Source organism: Oryctolagus cuniculus, chromosome 6 (genome assembly GCF_964237555.1).
Source record: "Oryctolagus cuniculus chromosome 6, mOryCun1.1, whole genome shotgun sequence".
Lineage (NCBI taxonomy): Eukaryota > Metazoa > Chordata > Mammalia > Lagomorpha > Leporidae > Oryctolagus > Oryctolagus cuniculus.
In genome coordinates, this window is record NC_091437.1 from 59012489 (window position 1) to 59038320 (window position 25832).

General features: G+C 53.2%; 1 protein-coding gene across 1 annotated transcript in view; it reads right to left on the bottom strand.

Annotated features, from left to right (window-relative positions):
* SH3PXD2B (SH3 and PX domains 2B) overlaps positions 1-25832 on the bottom strand; it is a 105744-nt gene that overhangs the window by 62857 nt on the left and 17055 nt on the right. The window contains exon 2 of the mRNA XM_051843617.2: positions 6858-6938. Within this exon, the coding sequence (XP_051699577.2) occupies positions 6858-6938 (81 nt within the window). The remainder of the gene's footprint in view (positions 1-6857; positions 6939-25832) is intronic.

Here is a 25832-nt window from a genome sequence, read left to right on the forward strand (position 1 = left end):
CAGGACAGACTTTATCTGCACCATGCAGTGAGGGGCTGTGGGCAGGACTCCACATGGGCAAATCTATCTTTGAATAGGCAGACCCCAAGGCAGTATTGGAGTCCTCTGGAGGCAGGGAAGGGCAGTGGTTAGCGACACAGGCTACAGACTCTGTCACATCTGGTTCTGACATGGCATGCAGCTCTCTGGGCACATGACTCTAGAGGCAGGGAGGGGCAGTGGTTAGCGACACAGGCTGCAGACTGTCACGTCTGGGTCTGACGTGGCATGCTGCTCTCTGGGCACATGACTCAGCTCCTCGGAGCTGCAGGTTCTCCACCTGTGAAACAGACACACACCAACTCCACACTTGTAAGTGAGGATTAAGTGGGAGGGCGGGTAAGACAGGTACCCGGCACATGGCTGCTGATATTGTTACTATGTGGCTCAAGCAATCCACATTTCTGCTCGGTGCGGCCCACAGTCCTATGGCCATCCTGCTCATCCCAAGTGCCCTGCCTGGCCGTTGAAGCCGCCGGCTGCGATGCCAGCGTCCCCTGTCAGAGCACTCCTTTGAATTGTGGCTGCTCTGCTTCTGATCCAGCTCCCTGCTAACGCATCTAGGAAAGCAGTGGAAGACGGCCCAAGTACCTGAGTCCCTGCCACCCACATGGGAGACCTGGCTGGCCCAGCCCAGGCTGTTGTGGGCATTTGGGGAGAGACCCAGGAGATGGAAGACCTCTGTCACATACAGTCTCTCTGTCACTCTGCTAGGCTAAGTGGGCTCCCAAAGGGTGCCCGGCTGGAGAGACTAAGGGCTGAGACCCGACACCACGTGGTCCTCTGCAAACCCAGCCCCGCTCCGCCATGTGAATGAGTCACGCCACCAGACGTCAATGGCGTGGCAGGGATGACTATGAGGGCCTGGTTCTTGTAAGATAAGCAAGTCAGAGAACTAAATCAGAAGGCGGCCCCTCGTAAGGGGACCAGGCTCTTCCCACAGGACAGTGGGGACCTGCTCCAACTGCCCCCAGGGGTCTCTCCTTGACCCTGTCCTGCCTCACCAGAGGGGGCATTTACTAGCCCCACAGGCTGGGTCCTGGACACCTGCCAGGGAATCTAACCCAGCTGTTAGCCTAGTGCGGGGGCTGGATGCTGGTCTCACGTCCAGTCGCTGGCTGGCCCGCCATGGCCTGGTCATGTGACCCGAGATGAGCCAATGAGACTTTGCTCAAACAGCTGGGGTGTTCCCTTATCCCGGAGTCACTGTGCTGACCTGTTGGACCTGGGCTGGAGCTGTGGCTGCCGGCACGCCAGACAACACCTCGCCTGGACATAAAGAAAGGCAAGCATGGAGAAAGCTACATTCCTGTTGACCTCGTGGCCCCGAGACCCAGCTACACCTGAACCCTGCTACCGTCAGCTCATCAGGGGTCTTTGTGAATAATCCATCTTGCTCGGGTTTCTGTCTTCTGCACCTTCAGCAGTTCTAACTCAGTCCTAAGATCTCGCAGTCAGGAAGTGGCAGCAGTGGACCCAAGCCTAGGAGCTCAACCACTGTGAAACTGGCATTGCCTCCTCCTCTCATCTTTACGCCAACCTCCAGCAGCGAGGCGCACCCAGCAATGATCCCGACAGCTGACGCTTACTCCTGTGCTTCAGCCCAGAAACCACTCCTGCGCTCATCATCACCTTTCCTTAAGGAAAACGACAGGCAGGCATTGGGCGCGGTGGTTCAGGCGCTGCCTGGGACACCTACCTCCCACATCAGAGGGCCCAGGTTTGAGCCTTGGCTCTGATTCAAATTCCAGCTTCCTGCCAACGTGCACCCACCCTGCCAGTGTGGCAGCAGGAGATGGCTTGGGTACTTGGGTCCCTGCCATTCACACGGGAGTCCTAAATTAGGTTCTGGGCTCCTGGTTGCAGCTTGCTCCAGCTCCTGGCTGGGGCAGGAATTTGAGGAGTGAACCAGCAGATGGATGATCTCTCTTTGTCTTTCTACCTCTCAAAAAAAAATTAAAAATTTAAAATAAAATTTTAAAAATTGAGATATTATTTCACATATCACAAAATCCATCCTTTTGAAGTGCACAATTCAGTGGTTTTTAGAATAGTCACATGGTTATGCAGTCATGACCACTATCTAATTCCAGAACATTCTCATCATCCCCAAGAGATACTCAGTACCAACCAGCAGCCTCTCCCAGGTTCTCCTCCCCCAGCCTCGGGCAGCCACTCATTTGCCTTCTTGATCTAGAGCTTTGCCTCTTCTGAACGCAGCTCATCAATTTTAACTCCACGGGAACCTTGAAAAGCTGCCACGTGAGAAGAGACTTCACCACAAAGCAGCTGAGGGCGTGAACTCTCATCTCACTGCCCAGCCTCAAAGCCGGGTTCCCCGGTCATCAGCTGGGTGACCTTGGGCAGACAACCGAAACTCTCTGAGCCTGAAGGCTGCATGCATCACTACATCTGGATGTGTCGCCGGCGGGGCCCACGCTCAGGTCGTCGCTCCCTGTCTCTGAGGAGGACACTCGGGCACACAGGGGTTAAGGGGTGTGCCCAAGGCCACACAGCTGGCGGGTGGCTGGGCCCCAGGTCTCCTGACTGAGTCCTCTGCCTTTTCCATGACACCGCACTGGCCTAGCTGCTCTCAGAGCCAAGTTTCTTATGAGCAAACCAAGGCTCTGTGCCAGGCAGGAGAGAGGGGAGGGTGGGATCATAAGATCATCTCACTGAAGGGAGTCGTGGTCCCAGGCGGGCTGGCCTTGCCGGAGCGGCTGACTCAGGCTGGTGCGGTCCTGCCGTGACGCTTCCAGCTCCCCCTCTGTGGGCAGAAGGGCGGACGAGGGCCATTTCCAGGCAAGCAGAACCCTCCTCTGGAGCAGCGTGCCTTCCCCACTCCAGCCGCACAAGCCCTCCCTGCCCTTACACAACTTTGTGAAGGGACAGACAAAGCGGCCCCAGACAGTCACTGAGTTCCAGCCAGCCCTCGGTTATGACCAGTGATGCTGAGTGGGGAAGAACATCTTGTTTTAAGTTCTGGTAGAAATCAAAAAGTGAGTCAGAACAGGAGGGTGGAGGGTCAGGAAGACCTACGACCAAACCTCGGTTCAAGCAGTCCCCAAGGAAGTCACATCGGTGCAGGGGGACAGGAGGCAGGCCACGAGCTTCCTGAGCCAGGCACACCTCCTTTAGTTGTCACAATAAACACATGGCAGGAAAGGACGTTCATTCCCACTGCACAGACGTGGAGACTGGCTCAGAAACATGTAAAAGAGGCCCCAAGCTAGAGGCACAATTCAGAGGTGAACCCAGGGCTGTCTGATCCAATAAGCTGCAGTTGTAAGCCTTGGGCCACGCTGGCGTAGAGATGGGGCTAGCACGGTTCACCCTGCACGTGGCTCGGCCCATGGTACTGCCCCATGCCAGCATGTCTACACAAGTGCTGCTGGGGGCTCCTCCCCACCCCGTCCACAGCTCCCCCAGATGACAAAGTACCAATGACCTCCCACCTCCTCAGCCACAGGTGACAGGCTCAGGAAGGGACCCAACTCCAGACCTTTGGGACAATCAGATCTCTCTGCTGGAGACTGGAATTGGTACCCAGAAACTCCAGTGCATCGATAACAGGGACGGGCACTCACGGTGCTAACCAGGGGACTCTTGGAGGACATGGGCCAGGGGGCAGTGGGGGAAGCTGGTGCAGAGAGGCTCATGGGAAAACAAAACGGGCTCCACGGGAGACCCTGAGGCCGCAGTGTCAGATGCTGGGTTCCTTTTGATGCACCTCTTTCTGTAAATCTGATACCTCTCTCTCTTTGTACCTAGCTAGCTATGTGGGCATTTTTTTTTTTTAAGATTTATTTATTTATTTGAAAGTCAGAGTTACAAAGAGGCAGAAGCAGAGAAAAGGAGAAGGAGAGGGAGAGGGAGAGACAGAGAGAGGGGTCTTCCATCTGCTGGTTCAGTCCCCAGATGGCCACAATGGCTGGAGCTGTGCCAATCTGAAGCCAGGAGCTTCTTCCTAGTCTCCCACGTGGTTGCAGGAGCCCAAGCACTTGGGCCATCTTCTACTGCTTTCCCAGGCTATAACAGAGAGCTGGATCGGAAGTGGAGCAGTCGGGACTCGAACTGGTGCCCATATGGGATGCTGGCACTGCAAGCAGCGGTTTTACCTGCTATGCCACAGCGCCCCCCGACATGGGCTTTTGCAATAGGAATATAAAGTGTCCCTAGCATGACAATCAAATCCACTGCTCCTTCCTAGGGGGTGTCAGACAGACAGGCGGCCTCTGGAACTAACAGAGGCAGCCCCTGCCTGCTCCCAGACACTGTAGCAACTTGTCAAATTGTTTACCCAACTGTCACTTTCCAACCCAAAGCCCAGCTGTAAGAAGCCTGCACCCTCTCCCCTGGGTCTGGGTACACGGACGCGGAGGGCCCTGGCTGGGGTTTCAGTCGTTCTAACACAGGAGCATGCCGTCTGCTCACGGCCTCAGACGGTGCTAGGCAAGACCGCCATCATCCTCCCTCCCTTCCCCTAGGGGCTAGCGCTCCCTCCCGCCAAGGCCATCAGAGATGGTATCTTAGTACCTTTAACTTATGGCTTCTTTGCTTATTTACATTCAGCCCACGTTTGCTACAGAGAAGGAAAATGCGGCTTGTGTGTGATACACACACATCAGGAATGTGCTCATCGTCTCTTCAACGGTGAGGTAACTGGTGTCGTGACTGTTCCGCCTGGACTCTGGCCAGGGTGTTGTGCTGCGGCCTGGGGCTATTTAGTGACAGTGGGGAGACTGTTAGGAGCACATCATTTCTTCCCCCTTTAAGATCACGGAACTCAGGCCCTGGAAATTCTCCATTTGACATTTTCTGGAACAGTCTAGGTCTCCATCACCAAGGACGCCTGTGGGGCTAAGGATGGTGTACAGAGGACAGGGCCGTCCTCTCATGGCCCACAGATGTCTACTTTATCTCTGATCACAGCTGGTGTCACTCTGCCTCTCTCCGGGTCTCCATGCCCAGCCCCTGGACTCCAAAGGTGGAACAGGGATCCATGCAAGCCCACTGGCTGTCGCACTGCTCACTCAGGTTAACTGGCATAGGGATGAGCCTATGACATACACATGCATTTTCTGGGACTTCAGGAAGTGGCTTTTACTCTTTCCTGCTGAGGGAGAGTGCAGGGCTGCTGAAATCATTTTGCAGTCACGTGGGATGGCTGCCTAAAGCCAACACCATGGAAGTAGGAGTGCAGGAAGAGAGGAGGAAGCTAGGTCAGCGCGCACTGTGAAAACCCTGGATGAAGCTGTGCCTGAAGCCCAGAAGCTTTTCCCCCTAGCGTGTTCATTTACAACAGCTGAAACATATCCCTCTTTACTTACACCAGTTGAGTGAGGTTCCTGTCACTTGCAGCTGAAGCATCCCTACAGAGGACAATGGTCATCCTGGTGGGCAGACTTGTGTGCACACGAGTGGTGATGTGACCCTTAACTACACAGCAGGGACCACGCACAGCAGGGACCACGCCAGTTCCCACTGTCTCCTCGGGCAGGCTCTTTATTTTTTGTTGTTGTTGTTAAGATGTATTTATTTATTTTAAAGGCAAAGTTAGAGAGAGAGAGAGGGAGGGAGGGAGGGAGGGAGAATCTTCCATCCACTGGTTAACTCTCCAAATGGTCCCAAAGGTTGGAGTTGGGTTGGTCAGAAGCTAAGAGCCAGGAGCTTCTTCCAAGTCTCCCATGTGGGTAACAGGGGCCCAAGGACCTGGGCCATCTTCTGCTGCGTTCCTGCACATCAGCAGGGAGCTGGATTGGAAGTGGAGAAGCCAGGACATGGACTGGTGCCCGTATGGGATGCTGGTGTTGCAGGTGGCAGCTTTACCTGCTATGCCATAATGCCATGGCTAGGCATTTTCTAAGTAACTCGGTGACATCGCGCAGGAAGAATCCTGACTTCTCACCAGCTTTGAGTTGCCTGCCTTTGGTGACATCGAGATGAATCTACTGACCCCTGGATCAGGGCTATTTGAACCCCATGGAGCTGGAGTCATACTGAGCTGTCTGTGTACTGCGTGGCTCCCTATGAGAATGGTGATGCACCAAACACTGATGGGACCCAGACTGTGTGCTAGGCCTTGAGAAAAATACTCAGGAGAGACAGGACAAGGAAGATGCGGTTCCTACCCTGACAGTCGAGAGGGAGGCAGACAGGCAGACAGCTGCATGCAAAGAGAGACACAGAGTCAGGGGGTGCAGAACAGCTGGTCCTTGCTGGCCTGGGAATGAAGTCAGACAGGGTTTCCCAGAGGATGAGAGCCTGAAGGGCAGAAGTTACTCCAGCCAGGGAATCAAACAGGGAGGTACAGGGGTGTGTTCCAGGTGGGGGAGGAGCAGGTGCAAAGGCCCTGGGGGGAGGGGGCAAGTGCGGTGCCCTCAGCGAGCACTTCAGGAGCTGAGCACAGGGCCCGAGGAGGAGGCCAGAGCTGCGGGTCTGTCTGCAGGGCTGAACAGCCCCAGGGGTCCACCCATACTCAACACACTGAGCTCACCAGCAAACGCCATCACTGTTCAAAGCCCAAGTTCAAAATCTGCAATGCCAAAGCCACATGGAAATGATTTCTAGATTACTGCCCGTCATCCAGCAGTCGATAAGCACACTTTCTCTTATTCGGAAAATATGAGATTTCAAAGCATAAAGCAGTAAAACACATTACTTATGCCCCAAAGCTATGGGTGTCATTTTTAAGTCTAGGAAATAAGAAGTCTGAGCTCTAAAGTAGCAGAGTGATGTAAGCCCAATTATGCTCCCTGCCCCCCACCCCACACCCCACACCCCACACCCTGCAGCTTGGCAGAGGCCTGAATCCTTACCTGGAGGTCAAAGAACTTGCTGTAGCGCCGGTAAATGGCTTCAGTGGAGCCGCTGGACCACGTGACCCGGATGATGTAGACCTGGGGGCAGGACAGAGGACATGAGGGTTAATACCCGGGGGACTTTTCCATAGCCGGGACCCGGGGGAGCACAGGGTTCAGGGACAGAAAGGCCTGGGTTTGAATCTCAGCTTTGCCAATGACCAGCGCGATGAGTGACTTGTTCTGAGCCTCAGCTTCCTCTGCAATAAAATGGGCACAATAAGCCCCCATTCTGGAGCTGCACAAAGGGTTAGACATCAAGTACAGGAAGCATCAGCAGTGTCAGCTCCGCAAGGATCCCTCACGCCACTCTAAACTCAGAGAGCCACGGGCTGCCGGCTTTGCCAGTCATTCCTAAAACCTGGACTTTCATCAGAAGTTCTGGAGACCTGCAGTTCTGGGCCATCTTAGTATTTTCCACGGGCTGAATCTCACACTCTCTCGACCAATAAGGAACCAAGCCAAATTCATTTTTCCCTATGACCCAGTTTTCTCCATCTGCAAACTGGGTTAACAGCACCTGCTTCCTCCACCTCCCAGGACAGATATAAGCATCTGACAAAGGGAAGGATGGGGAACTGTTCTGTAAACCTCAGGCCATTCCAACTTTTCAAAAATGACATTTATTTTCATTTTTTTGAAAGGCAGAGAGAGAGAGAAAGCTCCCATCCACTGATTCACTCTCTAAATGCCAGCAACAGCCAGGGCTGGGCCAGGCCACAAAGTCAAGAGCAGGGAACTCAATCCAGGTCTCCCACATGGCTGGCGGAGAATCAGGTACTGCAGCCATCATGTGCTGCCTCCCAGAGTGTGCACCAACACAAAGCTGGGTTGGAAGCTGAGCAGCTGGGACTTGAACCCAGGTACCGTGATATGGGATGTGATGTCTTAAGCAGTGACTTCACTATCGTAACCAGGAGCATGCCCCCAATTTCCCCACTTTGTCAGAAGTGATGACCCTGCAGGAGACAATACACTGGCAACAAGTTCAGGCGAAATGAGATGATGCTGGAGGCCAGAGGCCCCTGGTGGCTCTGGGCCCTTAAGACCAGCTGGACACTTGGGGGCTAATGGACTGGCACACCTGCCCCCCATTCCTGGCTTGCAAACACTACTGTTCTGGGAGATTTGCAACCATTCAACACAAACAACAGTGCTTCAGAAAGTTCATGGAATGCATATTAGGAAAAAGTTATGCATGGATGACAAAAACTTTGTTTTCATCAATTTGTCTTTTTGTTCCATTTTTCATGAATTTTTTGAAGTTGCCTTATACATATGCGAAGCTCCTTGGAAATGGAGAAAGGCTGTGTAAACACCAGGACTCGGTGCGGTCAGAGGCTTGGGGGTCTCCACAGGCAGAGCTCCTGTCCTCCACAAGCTAGGTTAGCTGGAGAGGACAACACATGCGTAAGGGAAGATAACTAACTCAGGGCAGTGGCCACTCAGCCCTGATTACTCTTTCTTCCAACCAAAGCACCTTGACTTGTCTCCTGGGCACCTCCTTTAGCCCAACCCCTTAGATAGAGAGGTGGTATATTCATCAACTGTTGTGATTGGCTGAAGGGTGGACATGTGACCTGAGCTGGGCCAATAAGAGTCAGCCCTGGAACTTTAGCTCCAACCCTGGAGAGGAAGAAGCTTTCTTCCCTTGAGGCTACCAGGCTGTTAGGCTATGGGGCTGCTAGGGGCCATCTTATCAACACTGGGGAAGCACCTGCTTGAGAACAAGGGTGCTATTAAGAGATTCCTTGGGGCTGGCGCTGTGGCACAGTGAGTTAAAGCCCTGGCCTGCAGTTCCAGCATCCCATATGGGTGCCGGTTCTAATCCTGGCTGTTCCTCTTCCAATCCAGCTTTCTGCTGTGGCCTGAGAAAGCAGTAGAAGATGGAACAAGACCTTGGGCCCCTGCACCCACGTGGGAGACCCGGAGGAAGCTCCTGGCTCCTGGCTTCGGATAGGCTCAGCTCCGGCCATTGCGGCCATCTGCGGAGTGAACCAGCAGATGGAAGACCTCTCTCTCTCTACCTCTCTCTGTAACTCTGTCTTTCAAATAAATAAAATAAATCTTTAAAAAAAAAATAAATTCCTGTAGCCTGCATTGTGGTGCAACAAGTTAAGCTGTCTTCGAATCCCAGCTGTTCCACTTCCAATCCAGCTCTCTGCTAATGCCCCTAGGAAAGCAGCAGCAGATGGCCCAAGTGCTTGAGCACCAGCCACTCATATGGGAGACCCAGGTGGAGATCCAGGCTCCTGGCTTCAGCCCAGCCCAGCCCAGCCCAGCCCAGCCCCGGCTGTTGCAGCCATTTGAGGAGTGAACAAGTGGATGGAAGATCTCTCTCTATCCCTGTGTCTCTCTTTCTCTATGTCACTCTGCCTTTCAAATAAAATAAATCTGAGAGGGAGAGAGAGAGTCCTGAAGACACGGTCTGACCCTCACATTTAGCTCTACTTGAAGCTAAATCTACTCCTGTACAGTCCAGTTTCCTGGACAATAATTATGTCTCAGACCACACCCACTCTCTTGAGTTATTTTTGGAGCCAGTTTAAGTTGGGTTTCTGACACACGTCATCTAGTCTTGATTGACACAGGAAGGGGAGGCAGAGCAAGACCTCCCAACCTTGGAGTCATCACAGGATATCTTGACGGACATGCAGGACTTAGACAGCAGGAGACAGGGGGGAGGCTGAGGGTGGAGGAGGGAACAAGACCCGCTCCGGAGTGGATGGGTACTGTACTTGGCAGTGATTTGCAAAGTTTGCAGAATCCCTTTTCAAATGAGTTCTTACTAGGATGCCCACATTCAAAACGGACAAAGGTACAGCAGCCTCGGGGGGCTGGAGCCCGAGCCTCACTAGCATCATGGACTTACAGGAGAGGACTTGCTGGGTGCGATGAGAAAGAGAGAAATCAGGACAGGACACAGGGTGGCAGCTCACTGGCAACAGCGTGTGCAAAGCCAATGCTGGTTTGATTTCAGTGAAGCACAGCACCACGGGCAGGACCTGGGCTCCAGAGCTCAGAAGGTCTAGAGTCACACAATTGCCTGACTCTTGGAGCCTCCTCTTTCTTATCTGTCAAATGGGGTCATCAAGCCCATCTTACACAGAGTCATGATAATTTTAAGATCTGAGCTGCTGGTCCGACAGAAAACATTTCAAAAAAATTGTTGTACCCTCTGCCCTGATTCCTCCTGTGTCTGCCCCAACCCTGTTCATGAACATAGTCTGTTCCAATACCAGGGCGTGGGCCTCCCAGCTCACTCTGTCTGCTCTTCAAGCTCATGGTCCCAGAGAGCAGGCAAAGTGTCCCATGAAAGGAGAGCTGTGTCTACAAAGCCGTCGGAGCAGTCAGCAGTCGAGGGAAGTTTCATTCAGATGGAAGACCTCAAATCTGCATCTGTGGGAGTCCATGGTAGAGACCCTGCATGGTTCTCCCTCAACCATTCACCCATGTCCTCAGTGTAGAACATTCAGTAAGCTGGGATACAGGGGGTGCGAGACCGACACAGATCCCATCGTTAGAGAGTGGCAGGGAGCAGCAGCCATGCCTATAATCACACATTACAGACAGACCCAAAGCACGATGGTGGTGATGGGGGCGTGGCCACACAGAGGCTTCTGAGCCACAGAGGGAACCTTGGCTTTCTTGAGTTTTAAGGGCTTGGAGAGGCACGCGACAGGTTCCATGGCATGTTTTAAAAGCATGCAGATACACCCCTCCAGCTGCTGAATGGGAAATGGTGTGCAGAGAGCCAGGGGCCCCAGCAGGAAGCTTTCTGCACCAGCGACAGGAAGCCAGAGCTGAAAGGGACCACAGAACTCAGCCAAGCTTCCAGACAGGTAAACTGAGGCCCCCAAAGGAAAACAGACTGTGCCAAAGGTCTCCTCCACTGAGGATGCTCCAGCACACCTTGGCTGGCGTTCCATCAAGGACATTGCCAATGGGGACGAAATAAAAAGGAAGAAAATAAGCAAGATTGTCAAATACTGTGGTTTTTTATTTCCCCAAAACCAATAAAAAGCATATTCCCATAAACAGAAAAGGAGATCCTGCTTAGACCATTCCCTTGTGCCGTCTGGTCTCCAACGCACGCGGACTCTGTGGTAAGCCTAACTGTCTGGCGAGAGTCAACCTCTGAACATGCTGGACGTCGGCACCTGCAGCACGGATCTAATGTCTTCATGAGGACTGTCCCCTCCCTCCTGTTTGCAGGCTGCGGGGGCAGCAGGCGCAGTTCAGTGCCGGCTCAGCCGCTGGGTGACACTCACGAGGCACTAACCTGTGTGGACGCCCCTGAGGACTGATCACTCTCACCAGGGTCTGGCGGCCTTGCCTGGGCCTGGCACTCATTAGGAGTGCAGTTTCCCCTCCTCGTGCTTGTCCCACGTCTTCTGGTACCCTAATTTTCCTAGGAGAACCATCCCTTCTCCCCCAAATCCTGGTGGTAGGGGCGGTGGGGGCTCCCAGGCTGGGTTAATGGGAGCACTGCCTGGGTCTGGCCACAGTGGTGATTCAGGGATGGGAAACTGACCCAAGCCAGCCTGACAGGACCCCGTTCTAGAACTTTCAGAAAAATATTTATTTATGTGAAAGCCAGAGTGACAGAGAGAGAGAGAGAGAGACTCTTGTACCTCCTGAATCACTACCCAAATCGCTGTAACAGCAGGAGCTGGGCCAGGTGCCTGGAACTCCATCTGGGTCTCCCACATGGATGGCAGGCACCCAATCACTTGGACCATCATCTGCTGTCTTCCCAGGCACATTAGAAGGGAGCTGGATCAGAAGTGGAGCAGCCTGGACTCGAACCAGCGCTCTGATAAGGGAATGCTGGGGTCACAGGCCTTACTACAACCACGGTCCTGTGTTCTAGAATTTTTGATGGCACTGCTGGCTGGGAGGGGAACTCTACACCAATGATTCCGTGGCACACCCCTGAGAAGAAGGCAGAGCTGAGAGGAGAGGGGAGGGCGAGGCCCTGTGGCATCACTGGAACTCCTGGGCCCAGTCTGCTCCCTGACATTTCACGGACAACAGCCAGATCACTCCCTTTCTTTGCGCGGTCACTCTGAGTCAGTTTCTGTTAGCTGCAGCCAAGGCAATGGCCTTTAGATTCCACCCCAAACCCAGGTCACAGAGCACCTGTTGCAATAACCAAAAGGTGGGACCCATGCATGTACCCCCAAGCAGCATGTGTTGAAAATGTGGTCCCCATGCAGCAGCGTTGGCAGGTGGGGCCTAAGGGGTCAGCGTGGCTCTAACACCGTCACCCAGGAGGGCCTTCCTTCTAATGGGATGGTCCGGTCCCTCTCTACCCTTTTCCAATGTAATGCATTTCACCAATGGATGATGCAGCAGGAAGGGCCTCACCAGACGCTGGCCCCTTGACCTTGAACTTCCCAGCCTGCAGGACAGGGAGAATTACATTCTGCTCCATTATAACTTACGCAGCCCGTGGGATGTTGAGCAATGGAGGATTACTCAGTCTTACAAAAGGAAATTCTGGCCCATGCTACAACACACAGAAACCCTGAAGACAGTGCGTTAAAGTGACACAAGCCAGTCACAAAAGGACGACGTGGTGTGGCGCGTGTATATGCTTCATCTGGAGCAGTTCCATTCACAGAGAGAAAGCAGCAGGGTGGCTGCCCGGGGCTGCACAGAGGAGACATGGGGAGGTGGTGTTTAATGGGGACAGAGTTTCAGTTTAGATGGAAAAAGTCCTAGAGATGAGTGGTGGTGATGGTTGCACAAGGATGTGAATGCACTTAATGCTACTTAACTGTACACTTGACAATGGCTGAAATGGTAAATGTTGCTGTTTTATGTCAGCATCATGTAAAAAATTAGTAATTTTTTTTTAAAAAAAGCAGATTTCTGGGCATTGTGGCACAATAGGTTAAGCTGCTGCATCCCATATCATGGTCTTGGCTTCTGATCCAGCTTCCTGCTCATGAGCCTGGGAGGCAGAAGATGATGTCAAGTACTTGGGTTCCTGCTACCCAGTTAGAGACCAAGATGAAGCTCCTGGCTCCTGGTTTTGGCCTGGCCCAGCCCCAGCTGTTGTAGCCATTTGGGGCGTGAACCAGCAGATGGAAGACATCTCTCTTTCTCTCTCTCTCTCCTTCTGTTACTCTACCTTTCAAACAAATAAATCACTTTAAAAAAGCAGACTTCCTTACAGACTTACCTACTCCACATCACATTCCCTGGAAATAACATGCAAACCCTCTCCAGCACACAGCATTTAAAACACGTGCCACAAAGGACTTACGCTCAGACTATGCTTTAAAAAGTCTCAAAACTCAATACTAAGAAAACAACCGACTTGAACACAGGACTCAGACACTTCATCAAAGAGCATACGAGGAAGCACTGGAGAAGCTGGTTGGTCAATGTCATTCACCACCAGAGAAAGGCAAAGTGAAAGCATGGTGCAACAGCAGCTGCATCTATCAGAATGACCAGGGTAACGGCTGCTCACAGGGCCGGCGTCGTGCTGCAGTGGGTTACGCTGCCACCTGCAACCCGCATCCTGTATCAGAGTTCCGGTCCCAGGCCCAGCTCCTCTGCTTCTGAGCCAGCTTTCCTGCTAACATGCCTGGGAAAGCAGCACATGATGGCCCGACTACTTGAGCCTCTGTCACCCACATGGGAGACCCGGATAGGGTGCCAGACTCCTAGCATTGGCCTGGCCCAACCCCGGCTGTTGCAGCCATTTGGAGAGTAAAAGAGCAGATTGAAGCTAGCTCTCTCTCGCTCTTACTCTCTCTCTCCCTCTCCCCTTCTTTATTTCTCTTTCAAATAAATAAATACGTTTTAGAAAAAAACAAAGAACAAGCTGATGAAAATGTGTAGCAACTGGAATTGATACACTGCAGCAAAATGGCATAGCTGTTCTGGAAAGTTCCTCGGTGGCTGCCGGAATTGCTGGAGAACAGGGCAGCCACATGATGTCAAAGAGTGACCCCCACAATTACCTTCCCAGTGAAGGCCAAGTGTGGAACCTGGTACAACACCAGTGGCACTGGGACACAATATGAAACATACAGAACCACGGTCAGTATCGCTGCCCCAAAAGGCCTAATCTTATCCAAAGCCTCATGATCCAGGCTCCAAATTTTTGGAAATACAGAAGGTAGAGGAACAAGCTAAAGTGACTGTGAGGAAATAACCAGACAAAAATCCAGTATGTTCTACAAGTCAAGGAACAGGGCTCAACGTAAAGGTCATTTCCTCCGGAAAGCCCCCCCTCCCCAATTGCTCTCCCCTCACCCATATCAGGTTGATGTCCTTGTTCCACGTCGCCTTAGCACCCACTTCCCCATCACAAAGTCAATGGCGCATTACTGTAACGGCCTCAGGGTCGGCTTTCCTAGTAGGTTTAAGTTTCAAAAGAGCAGGGACCTTGTGTACTGTACACTCAGCACTGAGTGCGGTGGGAATGAAGTGAGGCCCTAGGTAAAGCCCTCAGACGGAGTGCCTGCGTGGACAAGCCTGAGGACTGTGGAAGAGGCCCTGGCCATGTCTCTGGGGTCGTCCTGCCCCTTTGCTTGTCCCCCGGCCTCCATGTTCCTGGGAAAGAGGAAGCCCAGTGGCCACAACCGGGCCTTGCGCAGCCCTGCTCCCACAGCCCCAGTCAGGCCCGTGTGACTTCCCCCAGTCCAGCCTGTCTGGGGCCCCGAATCCTCGGTGTCTATACTTCCTTGAAGCATGCCAGGACAGGAACTTGTGGCGAGGAGAGGGTGGGGTGGGCCAGAGTGCATGGGGGCAGAGGTGGACAGGTGGCTGGAGGCGAGAATCACCCTTTCCATGGCTCCTAGCGAGGGACAGATGCTTAGAGGGACACAGACCTGCCTGAGGTCCCAGGGCTGCAGGGCCTCTGACCCCGGCTACCTCCAGGGAACCACGCCCTGGCCCGGTGGGCTCAAGGGAAGAGGTTGCTCCTTGGCCTCGCCTGCCTGAGTGCAACGGGACATCGTGCTGTCGCCTCTGCTGCCTTGCCAGGTTGTGGAGGGCAGAGGTGGGCGTGGTTCCCACTTACACCCTGCTCGCCGTCTCTACGAGCTGAGGGTGTTGGGAAAGTGGCTTTTCCTCTCTGTGACTCAGCTTCCCGATCAGTAAAGAGCGGGGATCGTCACAGCAGCAACCTCAGAGTAGGGGTGAAGCCTCAATGACAGCAGCGTGCCTAGATTCAGTAAACGCCCCAGAAAGGAGAGGCTGCTAAGGTCTGGGTAGGGTTTGGAACTCACACAGGATGTGAAACCCCAAAGCTGGGAAGGTGGAAACCCAATCCCATTACGGTGTCTTGAGGGGGGCCCTTGGTTAGGATAGCTGGTCAGGGTGCAGCCCCATGCCTGGATGCTGCTGGCTTTGTAAGAGACACATAGACGGACACGTGCCACCCACTGTCTCTTCCCATGTGGCGCCCTGCACGGCCTTGGCACTCTGCCACCAAGGACACCATCACCAGATGCCGAACCAGTGGGGCCTGGTCAGTCTCGGCCTGCGAACCTCCCAGGCCATGAGCCAAATCGAATCTCTTGTCTTATAAAGGTAGCTGGCGTCAGGTGTTTTGTTGTGGCGATGAACGGCTGCCCAACACAGCAGCCACCATCCTCAGATCCCAAAGGCAGGGGAGGCCCCGGCCCCACTCACTGCCCCTACAGGTGAACTTCCCCAGCCCACCCCCTTCTCCCCAGGGCTTTCTTCTGCACCAGTCCTCTCCGGCCCTGGGAACACAGGCCCACTGCACCTGAACCTGGTCACACGATTCCCAGCTTCCAGGTGATTCAAGGCCCCGTCCCCACCCCTTGCTGCTGGCAGGAAAGGCCCTGACCACTGCCACCCACCTCCAGGCCTCCCTCTGAGTGGCGGGGGTCCTGTGTGAGGTCCAAACGCTGACTGCCACCCCCCCTTTATCCCCTAGCCTGCGTGGTTTTCCTCCTCTGCTTCTGGGGCAGGATGGTCCCGGCAAGCCCCGGGTCGGCCTGACCGTGCCGGGAGCTGCCAGCGAGAGCACAAGGAACGCCGTCTGCCTGGGCCACAGTGACCACTTCCTCTGAGGCTCACCCTGTCCTGGGGCTCCCAGAAGTCACCGGTCTCAAACTTGGGCCATTTTAAAGGACAAGAAGGAAAGAAAACAAAAAGTCCTTTGGCAGATGTGCAAGAGTACATCTCAGAAGTAACACCACCTGGCCCGCCACAGCTGACTGATGGGGACAGTCACCTGACCCAAGCCGGGCCAATCAGCTTCCCTTCCGTAAGACTCTGGACTCAGACCTGAGATGTCAGGTCCACATGGGAGAAGAGCTGGGACCTGGGCCACCTCCATGCCTGTGACAGACATGTGGTCTGCAGAGACGGACACACGACAGGGGGAGCTTGGCCCCTGCGGGGACTCCAGTTCCTGCTTCCCTGGCCAGCCAGCCTGCCTGCATGTAGCTTCTACAATGCACACGGGGGCCAGGCCCTTCCTGCTAATTCCCCTTCTGGGGTAAGAAGGATTTCTGTGCAACTGAAACAACTGTGATGCACAAGGCAAAGCTTAGGTGCTACCTTAGGTAAAAAGAACAGGCCGAAACAACACAACTGCAACCTCAAAAAGATGACATCATTTAATATACAGTCACCCCACAGCATCCACGGGCAATTGTGACCCCCCGATACCACACTGTGGATATTCAAGTCCTTGTACAAAATGGTGCAATATTCGCATATAACCTACACATGCCCTCCAAAGAACTGTCAATCATTTCTTGATGACCTTGGATATGTAATACAATGTCAAAGGAAAAACAGCCCATATGTATTCAGTTCTGATACCATTTTTTTTTCTTGAGAGTATTTTTTAAAATATGTATTTAGGGGCAGGTGTTGTGACACAGCAGGTTAAGTCATAGATCGGGAGGCCTGCATCCCACATCAGAGTGCTGGTTCAAGTCCCGGCTACTCCTCTTCCAATCCAGTTTTCTGCTAATGTATCCTGGGAAGCAGTGGATGATGGTTCAAGTGTTTGGGGGCCCCCATCACCCATGTGGGAGACCCGGATGGAGTTCCAGGCTCCTGGCTTCGGCCTGGCCCAGCCCTGGATGTTACAGGCTTCTGGAGAGTGAACCAGTAGTTGAAAGATCTTTTTCTCTGTCATTCTGCTTTTCTTTTTAAAACTTGTTTGAAAGGCAGAGCTACAGAAGAGAAGAGAGACAGAGATCTTCCATCCGCTGGTTCACTCCCCAGATGGCTACAACAGCCAGGGCTGGGCCGAGCTGAAACCAGGAACCAGGAGATTTTTTTGGGGGTCTCCCACATGGGTGCAAGTACTTGAGCCATCTTCCACTGCTTTTCCAGGTGCATTAACAGGGAGCTTCATCGGAAATGGAGCAGCTAGGATGAACTGGGGTCCATATGCGATGCTGGAGTTACAGACGGTGGCTCTACCTACTATGCCACAACACCGGCCCTGTGTTTCTGCTTTAAGATATCTTACTCAAGGGCCGGTGCTGTGGTGTAGTAGGCTAAGCTTCTGGTCGCGATGCTGGCATCCCATATAGGGACCGGTTTGTGTCCTGGCTGCTCCTCTTCTGATCCAGCTCTCTGCTTATGGCCTGGGAAAGCAGTGGAGGGGGTACCTGCACCTGCGGGGGAGACCTGGAAGAAGCTCTTGGCTCCTGGCTTCGGAGAGAGCTCAGCTCTGTCCATTGCAGTCATCTGAGGAGTGAACCAGTATACGGAAGATCTCTTTCTGTCTCTCTCTCTGACTGTAACTCTACCTCTCAAATAAATAAAATCTTAAAAAAAAAAGGCATCTTACTTAATGCATATTATTAACTCATGAACATTGAACTCACAGCCAATACCAGCATAGCCTGACCAAACAAAGCTTCCCTGACACACACATTCCCCATCAGACACATCCAGCCTTCCTGTAGTTAGCACCACGGGACAACACGGTACCCCTATGCCTGGGGGCCATTTTCAACAACAAGCCAGCACCACAGCGTTAATAATGCTCCAGACACCAGTAACGAAGGGACAGGAAGTGGGCATCTTCCTGATTTAATCAACACACAATGCACCCACACATTGCACTATAGCCCACACACACGCACAATGAAAATCACCAGAAAAAACATGTTCAATACACATAATGCTGCATGGACTCGGAAAGAGATACGTATTTAGCGTGAGAGCGCGGTCTGCTTGCTCAACCTTGGCTGGGAACAGGGACACTGGGCAGCTCCAGTCTGTCACCATTCCTCCCGTGTCCCTGTCTGCAGATCCTCACTGCTGCCTCTGGGTTTAGCAAGTAGGCAAATGCGAGTAAAGAATCTGTGAACAACGAGGATCCACCACACTGGAGAGAAATGCACCTTTATGTGTGCACAGGGTATCTTCCAAAAGCCCACAGAAAGTCTCACAATGGGAAAACTACACAAGCATTTCAAGATATTTTTGCAGCCTGATAAACCTTTCTTCTACTTCCATTTTCCCACCAATGACTTGAAGTCCTCTTGTACACACTCACACCCTCCCCCACGTCATACACCTCCATGGCAGTGGTCCCCTTAGGATTGGGGGAAATATGCAGGACTTCAAAAGTCCTGTTCTTGACACTTTCTTGTATTTTCCAGGCCTTTACACGGTATTTTCTCTGTATTTTCTTTTATGATCAGAATAAAAAGGTGCCAAGGAGGACGAGAAGGAACCTGCCTGTTGGGGTCATATTTTCTGGTCTCTAACCCCAGGCCAGTGTCCTGTGACACCCTGGCTCAACCCCAGGGCCAGCGCGGCACATCTGCTGCGGATGCTCGGGCACTGGCTCTCTCAAGCTGGGGCCTCAGCCTTCCAGGTACTGTGTGAGCTGGCTAAGTCCCTGACCTCCTGGAGCCCCCAAATTCTCTGAGAAATGGGGACTCAGATGCCAGTTCTCCCTACCTCCCAGGCCATCACCAAGGTGGGGTGAGGTATCTTTCCAAAGCTCTGCACATGGAACACCCGCAGGCCAGAATCTCTGTGGTGGGAAGACGGTCACTGAATACGGCCCAGTCTTTCACCCTCCTGTCCTTCTAGGTCCAACCCCAGCCCAGAGCCCGCAGGGCCCCCATTAAGCATGCAGGAATTTAGGTCTCCCTTCCAGGTGTCAGCAGCCAAGCAGTCAGGGCCCCCTTCCCAATAGGGACTGCAGCCATAACAGAGCTTAGAGGTGCTTCTTGCAAATGCGCAGGGGCCAGGCCTGGGCAGAGCTAAAAGGCACTCCAGCAAGGGGCCATGGCACCTCAGCCAGGCCCTGCAGCCCTGCGTTCACCGACTGCCTTCTCCCGGCCGACCCACTGGCCCTGAAATCTGCACCCACGCGGCCCTCTCTCCGCAGGGAGACGGGGAACGGCTGCCGCCCCTCCCAGAATGCTGCGACCTCACGGGTTTGCATCGCAGGAACTCACAAACACGGGTGGGTGCTTTGTTTCTGCCCTGCTAAGAAAATCGCTGAGGACAAGGGAATGTCCTCCAACCTCACTGTGCTTTGCAAATCCGTTCTGCACGGTTTCCAGCCAGGCACCATGATAACGGTCCCGGCTGGGATTAATTAGAAGGGGTGGGACTTTGTCACATGACAAAGCCATGACATTTTGGCCCTGGAGTGTAGTGGCCAGAGTTTTTTTTTTTTTTTTTAAGATTTACTTATTTATTTGAAAGGCAGAGTGACACACACACACAGAGACAGAGACAAAGAGGGAGAGAGAGGAAGGTATCTTCCATTCACTGTTTTTCCCTGCAAATGGCCATAATGGCCAAGAGCCAGAAACTCCATCTGGGTCTTCCACATGAGTCGCAGGGGCCCAAGTATTTGGGCCATCATCCACTGCCTTCCCAGGTGCATTAGCAGGGAGTTGGATTCAAAGTGGAACATGCTGGACTTGAACTGGTGCTCTGATATGGAATGCCAGGGTCACAGGTGGGTGCTTAACCCACTTAACCAACTGCGCCATGATGCCGGCTCCAAATTTAACTTTTTTAAGACATTGCCTTCAACACAGGCTGGTCCCCCTTCTCAAAGAAGCCCACACTACGCCAGGAAGAATTTAACACATTGCTTTTCTTTTCCCTCTGAATTTTTAGTTGCTATTTCTAGCAGTTGCTACTGGTATTCCATTTATGATAGACAGCCAAAGTTTCTTTTAAAAAAAGTAATTAGAGTGAAAAACTGAATCATTGTGAAGAATAATACTCTATCAGGAATATGTGGTACAGGTAGGTCGTGGATACATCAAAAATTGTGACGTAAGACACCGCCTGTGATAACGGGATCCCATGTGAGCTCTGGGTCAAGTCCCAGCTGCTCTGCTTCTGATCCAGCTCCCTGCTAATGCACCTGGGAAGGCAACAGAAGATGGCCCAGGTGCTTGGGTCCCTGCCCCCACGTGGGAGATCCAGATGGAGTTCCTGGCTCCTGACTTCAAGCCTGTTCTAGCCCCCGCCATTGTGACCATCCAGCACATGGAAGATCTTTCTCTACCACTCCCTTTTTCTGTAACTCTGCCTTTCAAATAAATAAATCTTTAAAAAACCAACCAACCAACCAAACCTGTGATGGTATAGAGGACTGAGAATGAAGACAGTCCTGTTTCATTGGAATCTCTTACTATTCTTACTGTATCAGGAGTTTTATTTACAGGCTAATGAACCAGAAAATTCCTCAAGTCAGAAGATCCTCCATGGCTGTACAATGCTGGTGGAAAACTGGGAATGACATGAATGACAGAGAACACATCTAAGGAGAGAGCAGGAGTGGGGCTGGGCTATGTCCTTATTTCTCTACAGGGGCTGTGGAAAAGAAGCATCCACAAGATAGAGCTCTGTGACCCATTAGCAATGTCTGCCATGGGCAGAGTTAGGGGGCTGGTGAGATGCATGCTACATCCTTGGCATCCCTGATCTATACCAACCCCTCCCCTTTAAAAATGGAGAGAGAGAAGATGCAGCAAGTTGCTTAGGGTCACACCCTCAGCTGCAGACTCTTCGCACTCCCAGGACCTTGTCTGAATTTCCTTGTGAGTCCCTCCTGCTCCTCTGGGCCTCCCGCACAATGCCTTGCTTTGAGGACTTGAAATTTCCAAAGCTCCGAGAAGTGACCTAGGCTAGGAGAGAAATGAGCCTCAAGGGAGCTCCAGGATCCCGGAGAGCCAAGTGGGTGGGCTGCTGGGCTGTCCACCCTGGTGTCCATAGCACAGTGCCCATTTTAGCCCTTCTACATGTGGGGAAGGGTGTAACTCAGCACCCTGCAGGCCAAATCACCAGGCACTGTGGGCTGTGTTGCCACATGGCCCCTTTACACGGGGCCCAGGCTCCTCTGTAGGCCTCAGGCAGATGGCAGAGGGTTCCAGGACATTGAAACTATGTGAAAATCCTGCTCAAGACCATCCCTTATTTTACAGTTAGGGATTTGAGGCCAGGGAGGGAAGGGCTGGCCCGGGGCCAGGCAGCAAGCAGGGAGGAGAGCTGGAATCTATAGCAGGGCCCTCCGCACCCCAGGGCGGCTCCCCGAGTTAAAGCAGAGCCCCATTTGGGTGGAGGTGCTCTGAGGGGACGCGCTCCACAGGCCACGGTGTGCGCTGCCACAGGCCACCAGCCTGTGGTAACTGGGGCCGGCCTGCTCAGCAGCCAGAGCGTGTGTGTGTGGACAGAAGCATGGGCGGCTCTGGAATCCTTAGTGAAGTGAAGTGAGCCAGGCAGAGAAAGACAATCCTGCACGACCTCACCCCTGCGTACAAGCTAAAGAGTGGATCTCACAGAAGTGGAGAGCCTGGGGCAGGGTGCATGGAGAGAGGCTAGCCACGAGGCACGCAGACACTGATAAGAGGAGGGGTAAGTCTGGGATCCTACTGCCCAGTAAGGTGATAAGAAGCAGCAGTAAGGTACATTTCAAAACAGCTAAAAGAGGATTTGACTGTTCCCATCACAAAGAAATGATTAAAGTTTAAGGTGACAAATACACTAATCACCCTGATTAGGTCATTATACAATACATACATGCAATGAAGCATCACATTTTACCCCATAAATATATACAATTACGATTTTTTTTTTATTTTATTTTATTTTTTTTTATTTTTGACAGGCAGAGTGGACAGTGAGAGAGAGAGACAGAGAGAAAGGTCTTCCTTTGCCATTGGTTCACCCTCCAATGGCCGCCGCGGCCGGCGCGCTGCGGCCGGCGCACCGCGCTGATCCGATGGCAGGAGCCAGGTACTTATCCTGGTCTCCCATGGGGTGCAGGGCCCAAGCACCTGGGCCATCCTCCACTGCACTCCCTGGCCACAGCAGAGAGCTGGCCTGGAAGAGGAGCAACCGGGACAGAATCCGGCGCCCTGACCGGGACTAGAACCCGGTGTGCCGGCGCCGCTAGGCGGAAGATTAGCCTAGTGAGCCGCGGCGCCGGCCTACAATTACGATTTTAAAAGATGCATTTACTTATTATTTATTTGAAAGGCAGACTGATGGGGGAAAGAGAGAATAAGAGAAAGAGAGAATCTTCTATCAGCTGGTTCTCTCCCTAAATGGCTACAACAGCCAGGGCTGGACCAGGCTGAAGCCAGCACTCAGAGCTCCATCCAGGTCTCCCATGTGGGAGCAGGGGACCTAGCACTTGGGTCTTCCACTGCTTTTCCATGTGCATTAGCAGGGAGCTGGATTGGAAGCAGAGCAGACAGGACTTGAGTAAGTTCTCTGGGATGCTGGCATTGCAAGAGGAGGCTTAACCCACTGCACTACTACACTGACCACCATGGAAATATTATTTGTTAATCAGAAGTGTATAATTGATAACAAAGACCCAGATAAATCCTGTTCCTGCAGAGAAGGCTTTTGGAAAGACCCACGACTGCCCAGGAGTCTCGAAACTCTGGGGTTCAGAAACCATCTTAAAATTGAAAAGTGGGTGTGATCCCCCAGGGAGGCTTCCCAGTGGCTGGGGGCCACGGGGCAGACCCTGGGAGGAGCCTGGTAATGAGATGAGTAACTGGCTGGTTCCTGGGGCACCCCTCTGGCAACATGCACCAGGCACAGGGAGGCAGGAGGATGAGGAGGGAAGGCAGTGTGAGGCGGTGGGGAGGGGGGGGGGAAGAAAGGAGGAGAGAGGGAGACTGAGGAGGGGGGAGGCAGTTGGAGAAGCTCCGCCTGGGGTTCCCTGAGCTCTGATTGGTTGCCTGCCCCTGCTGTGCCAGACATCTGCCTCCTGTGGGTCAGCACCTCCAGCCTCTCTCTGGAATTGCAACACCCTGCAGTTTCATTTCCCAGCACCCCAGGGCAGGCTCACCACCGGAAAGACAAAAAGAAGGATCTCTCTCTTTGAAGTGCAGTGTATGATTTCTTCTTTTTTTTATTTAATATATTTTATTTTTTTTTGACAGGCAGAGTTAGACAGTGAGAGAGAGAGACAGAGAGAAAGGTCCTCCTTCCATTGGTTCACCCCCCAATGGCCATTACGGCCAGCATGCTGCGCTGATCTGAAGCCAGGAGCCAGGTGCTTCTCCTGGTCTCCCATGGGGTGCAGGGCCCAAGCACTTGGGCCATCCTCCACTGCACTCCCGGGCCACAGCAGAGAGCTGGACTGGAAGAGGAGCAACCGGGACAGAATCCGGCGCCCCAACCAGGACTAGAACCCGGGGTGCTGGCGCCGCAGGCGGAGGATTAGTCAAGTGAGCTGTGGCGCCGGCCTCTTGTTTTTATTTTTATTTATTTTGAAACAGAGTAGGTGGGGGGGGGGGGGAGATGGGGAGAGAGAGAGAAGACTTCTCCCAACCATTGGCTCATACCCCAAATGCCTGCAGCAGCCAGGAGCTAGGACTGCAATCCGGGTCTCCCGTATGGGACTACTTGGGTCATGACAGGTTCCCTCCCAGGTGCACATTAGCAGGAAGCTCAAATTGGGACTGGAGCTGGGACTTGAACCCAGGCACTTCAGTACGGGATGCAGGTATACCCAGTGGTGTCCTAACCACTGTGCCTAGTGCCTGCCTCGGATTTCTATTTTAGAGGAAAGCACATGAAATTTGTTCAACAGTTAAGTTTGTTTCCTCCTGGAGAGATGTTGCCAAGTGTCCCGGCACCTTTGAGACCTGGGAGGGATCCCGGGATGGCAGAGCTAGGCAGTCCCCTGAGACAAAATCTGCCAACACAGAGAATGCACCTGCTGCTAGCGACTATCAGCACAGTGTGTCCAACCCTCCCAGAGGAAAACAGGCCAGGCCCCTGGGAAGTGGGCACATGAGATCCAGCCCACTCACTCATTCACTCATTCATTCATTCATTCATTCTCCCTGCAGCCTTTCTCTGCCCAGCTCTCCTGGGCCCAGCCCAGAGATTTCTGGTCCCCAAGTCAGTGTCGGCATCACCAAGCTCAGGCGCCACAGCAAGTGACACACTGGCACAGGCGGGCAGCCAATTTTTCTTTTTCCAATTAAGTGAATGCTTGGAAGGAAGCCCAAATGGAAGCGCCCGTGGCAACGCACATCACAGAGGGCGCTCCAGACCCAGGGCTGTGCCCCGACTGTGCGCAGTGAAGGCTCAGGGGGTACAGTGGGGCTGCAGGCTCTGGGGATACCTGTGTGCAGTGTGCTGTGCCTCCAAGTGGGGCAGGGGATGGGAAAGAGGTGTGGGAAATCTCCCCACTTCAGATTCTTCATTCACTCATTCATTCATTCATTCATTCTTCCATTCGGCATGAACAAAGCGCCTACTGTGTACCAGGCTCTGCTGGAAGGCCGTGACCAAGGAAGACAACAAGTGGCAGAGTGTGGGGCTCGCTGCCTCCAGCTCCAGCCGGGCTGGCTCGGCCTTGCCCTCGGACCCAGTGCTCGCACTGCCTTCTCCAGCTTAGCCCCTCTCTGCTCCTCCAGCATCAGCTGGAGGCCGTCTCCTCTGGGAAGCCCTACTGGACACCCCATGTCTGTCTGGGTCTGGCCCCCATGCTCTGGGTGCCCCTAGCCCCTGGGCTGCCCTCTCTCCACATACATTCCTCAGGAGGTCCTGGTCCATCTGCCTGACTGTTACCACCCCCCCTCCCCTGGGAACCCTCAGGGACTGGGGTAGGGTGGGTGCCATTCACTTGATTCCCTGCTGATGGTGAGGACAGGCTGAGACAGACCAGAGTCATGCTGTCAGACACCAAGGTGACCGCACACAAAATTACGAACAACTGGCCCAGCTCAAGAGCTAAGGGTACCGGACAACCATGGTCATGGAGAACACAGGCAGAGGGCCCCACATCCCACCCTAGGCGTCTCTGAAAAGCTCAGGGAGAACACGAGGACACCCCAGGAGCAATTTTAACCCCAGGTTATAGGTTAACAGGACACAGCACGGGCAGGAGGCAGGTGAGAGCTGTGGGAACCCTGGGTGGAGCCTCACCCCTAGCACCGATGGCAGGACAGCAAGGGCACTGTCTGGCGGTGCTGGGATTGTCCTGGACCCTGCGTGCGCTGGTGGTGACAGAATCTATGCGTCACAGAATGATAAACCGGAAAAAGGAATTCTGCTGGGCATGCACATAAAGCAAAAAATAATCACTTCTTAATATCCTTTATACAAAGCCAAAAAAAAAAAAAAAAAAAAAAGCATGTCCTGGCTTTGGTGCTTCCAGGCCTGAATCTGGCCTCTACAGCTTGAAGCTGCTACTGGCCTCTGCAAGTCACCGCACGGCCTCATTTCCTTTTTTTTTTTTTTTTTTTTTTTGGACAGGCAGAGTGGACAGTGAGGGAGAGAGCAGAGAGAAAGGTCTTCCTTTTGCCCTTGGTTCACCCTCCAATGGCTGCCACGGCTGGCGCGCTGCGGCCAGCACACTGTGCTGATCCGATGGCAGGAGCCAGGTACTTATCCTGGTCTCCCATGGGGTGCAGGGCCCAAGCACTTGGGCCATCCTCCACTGTACTCCCTGGC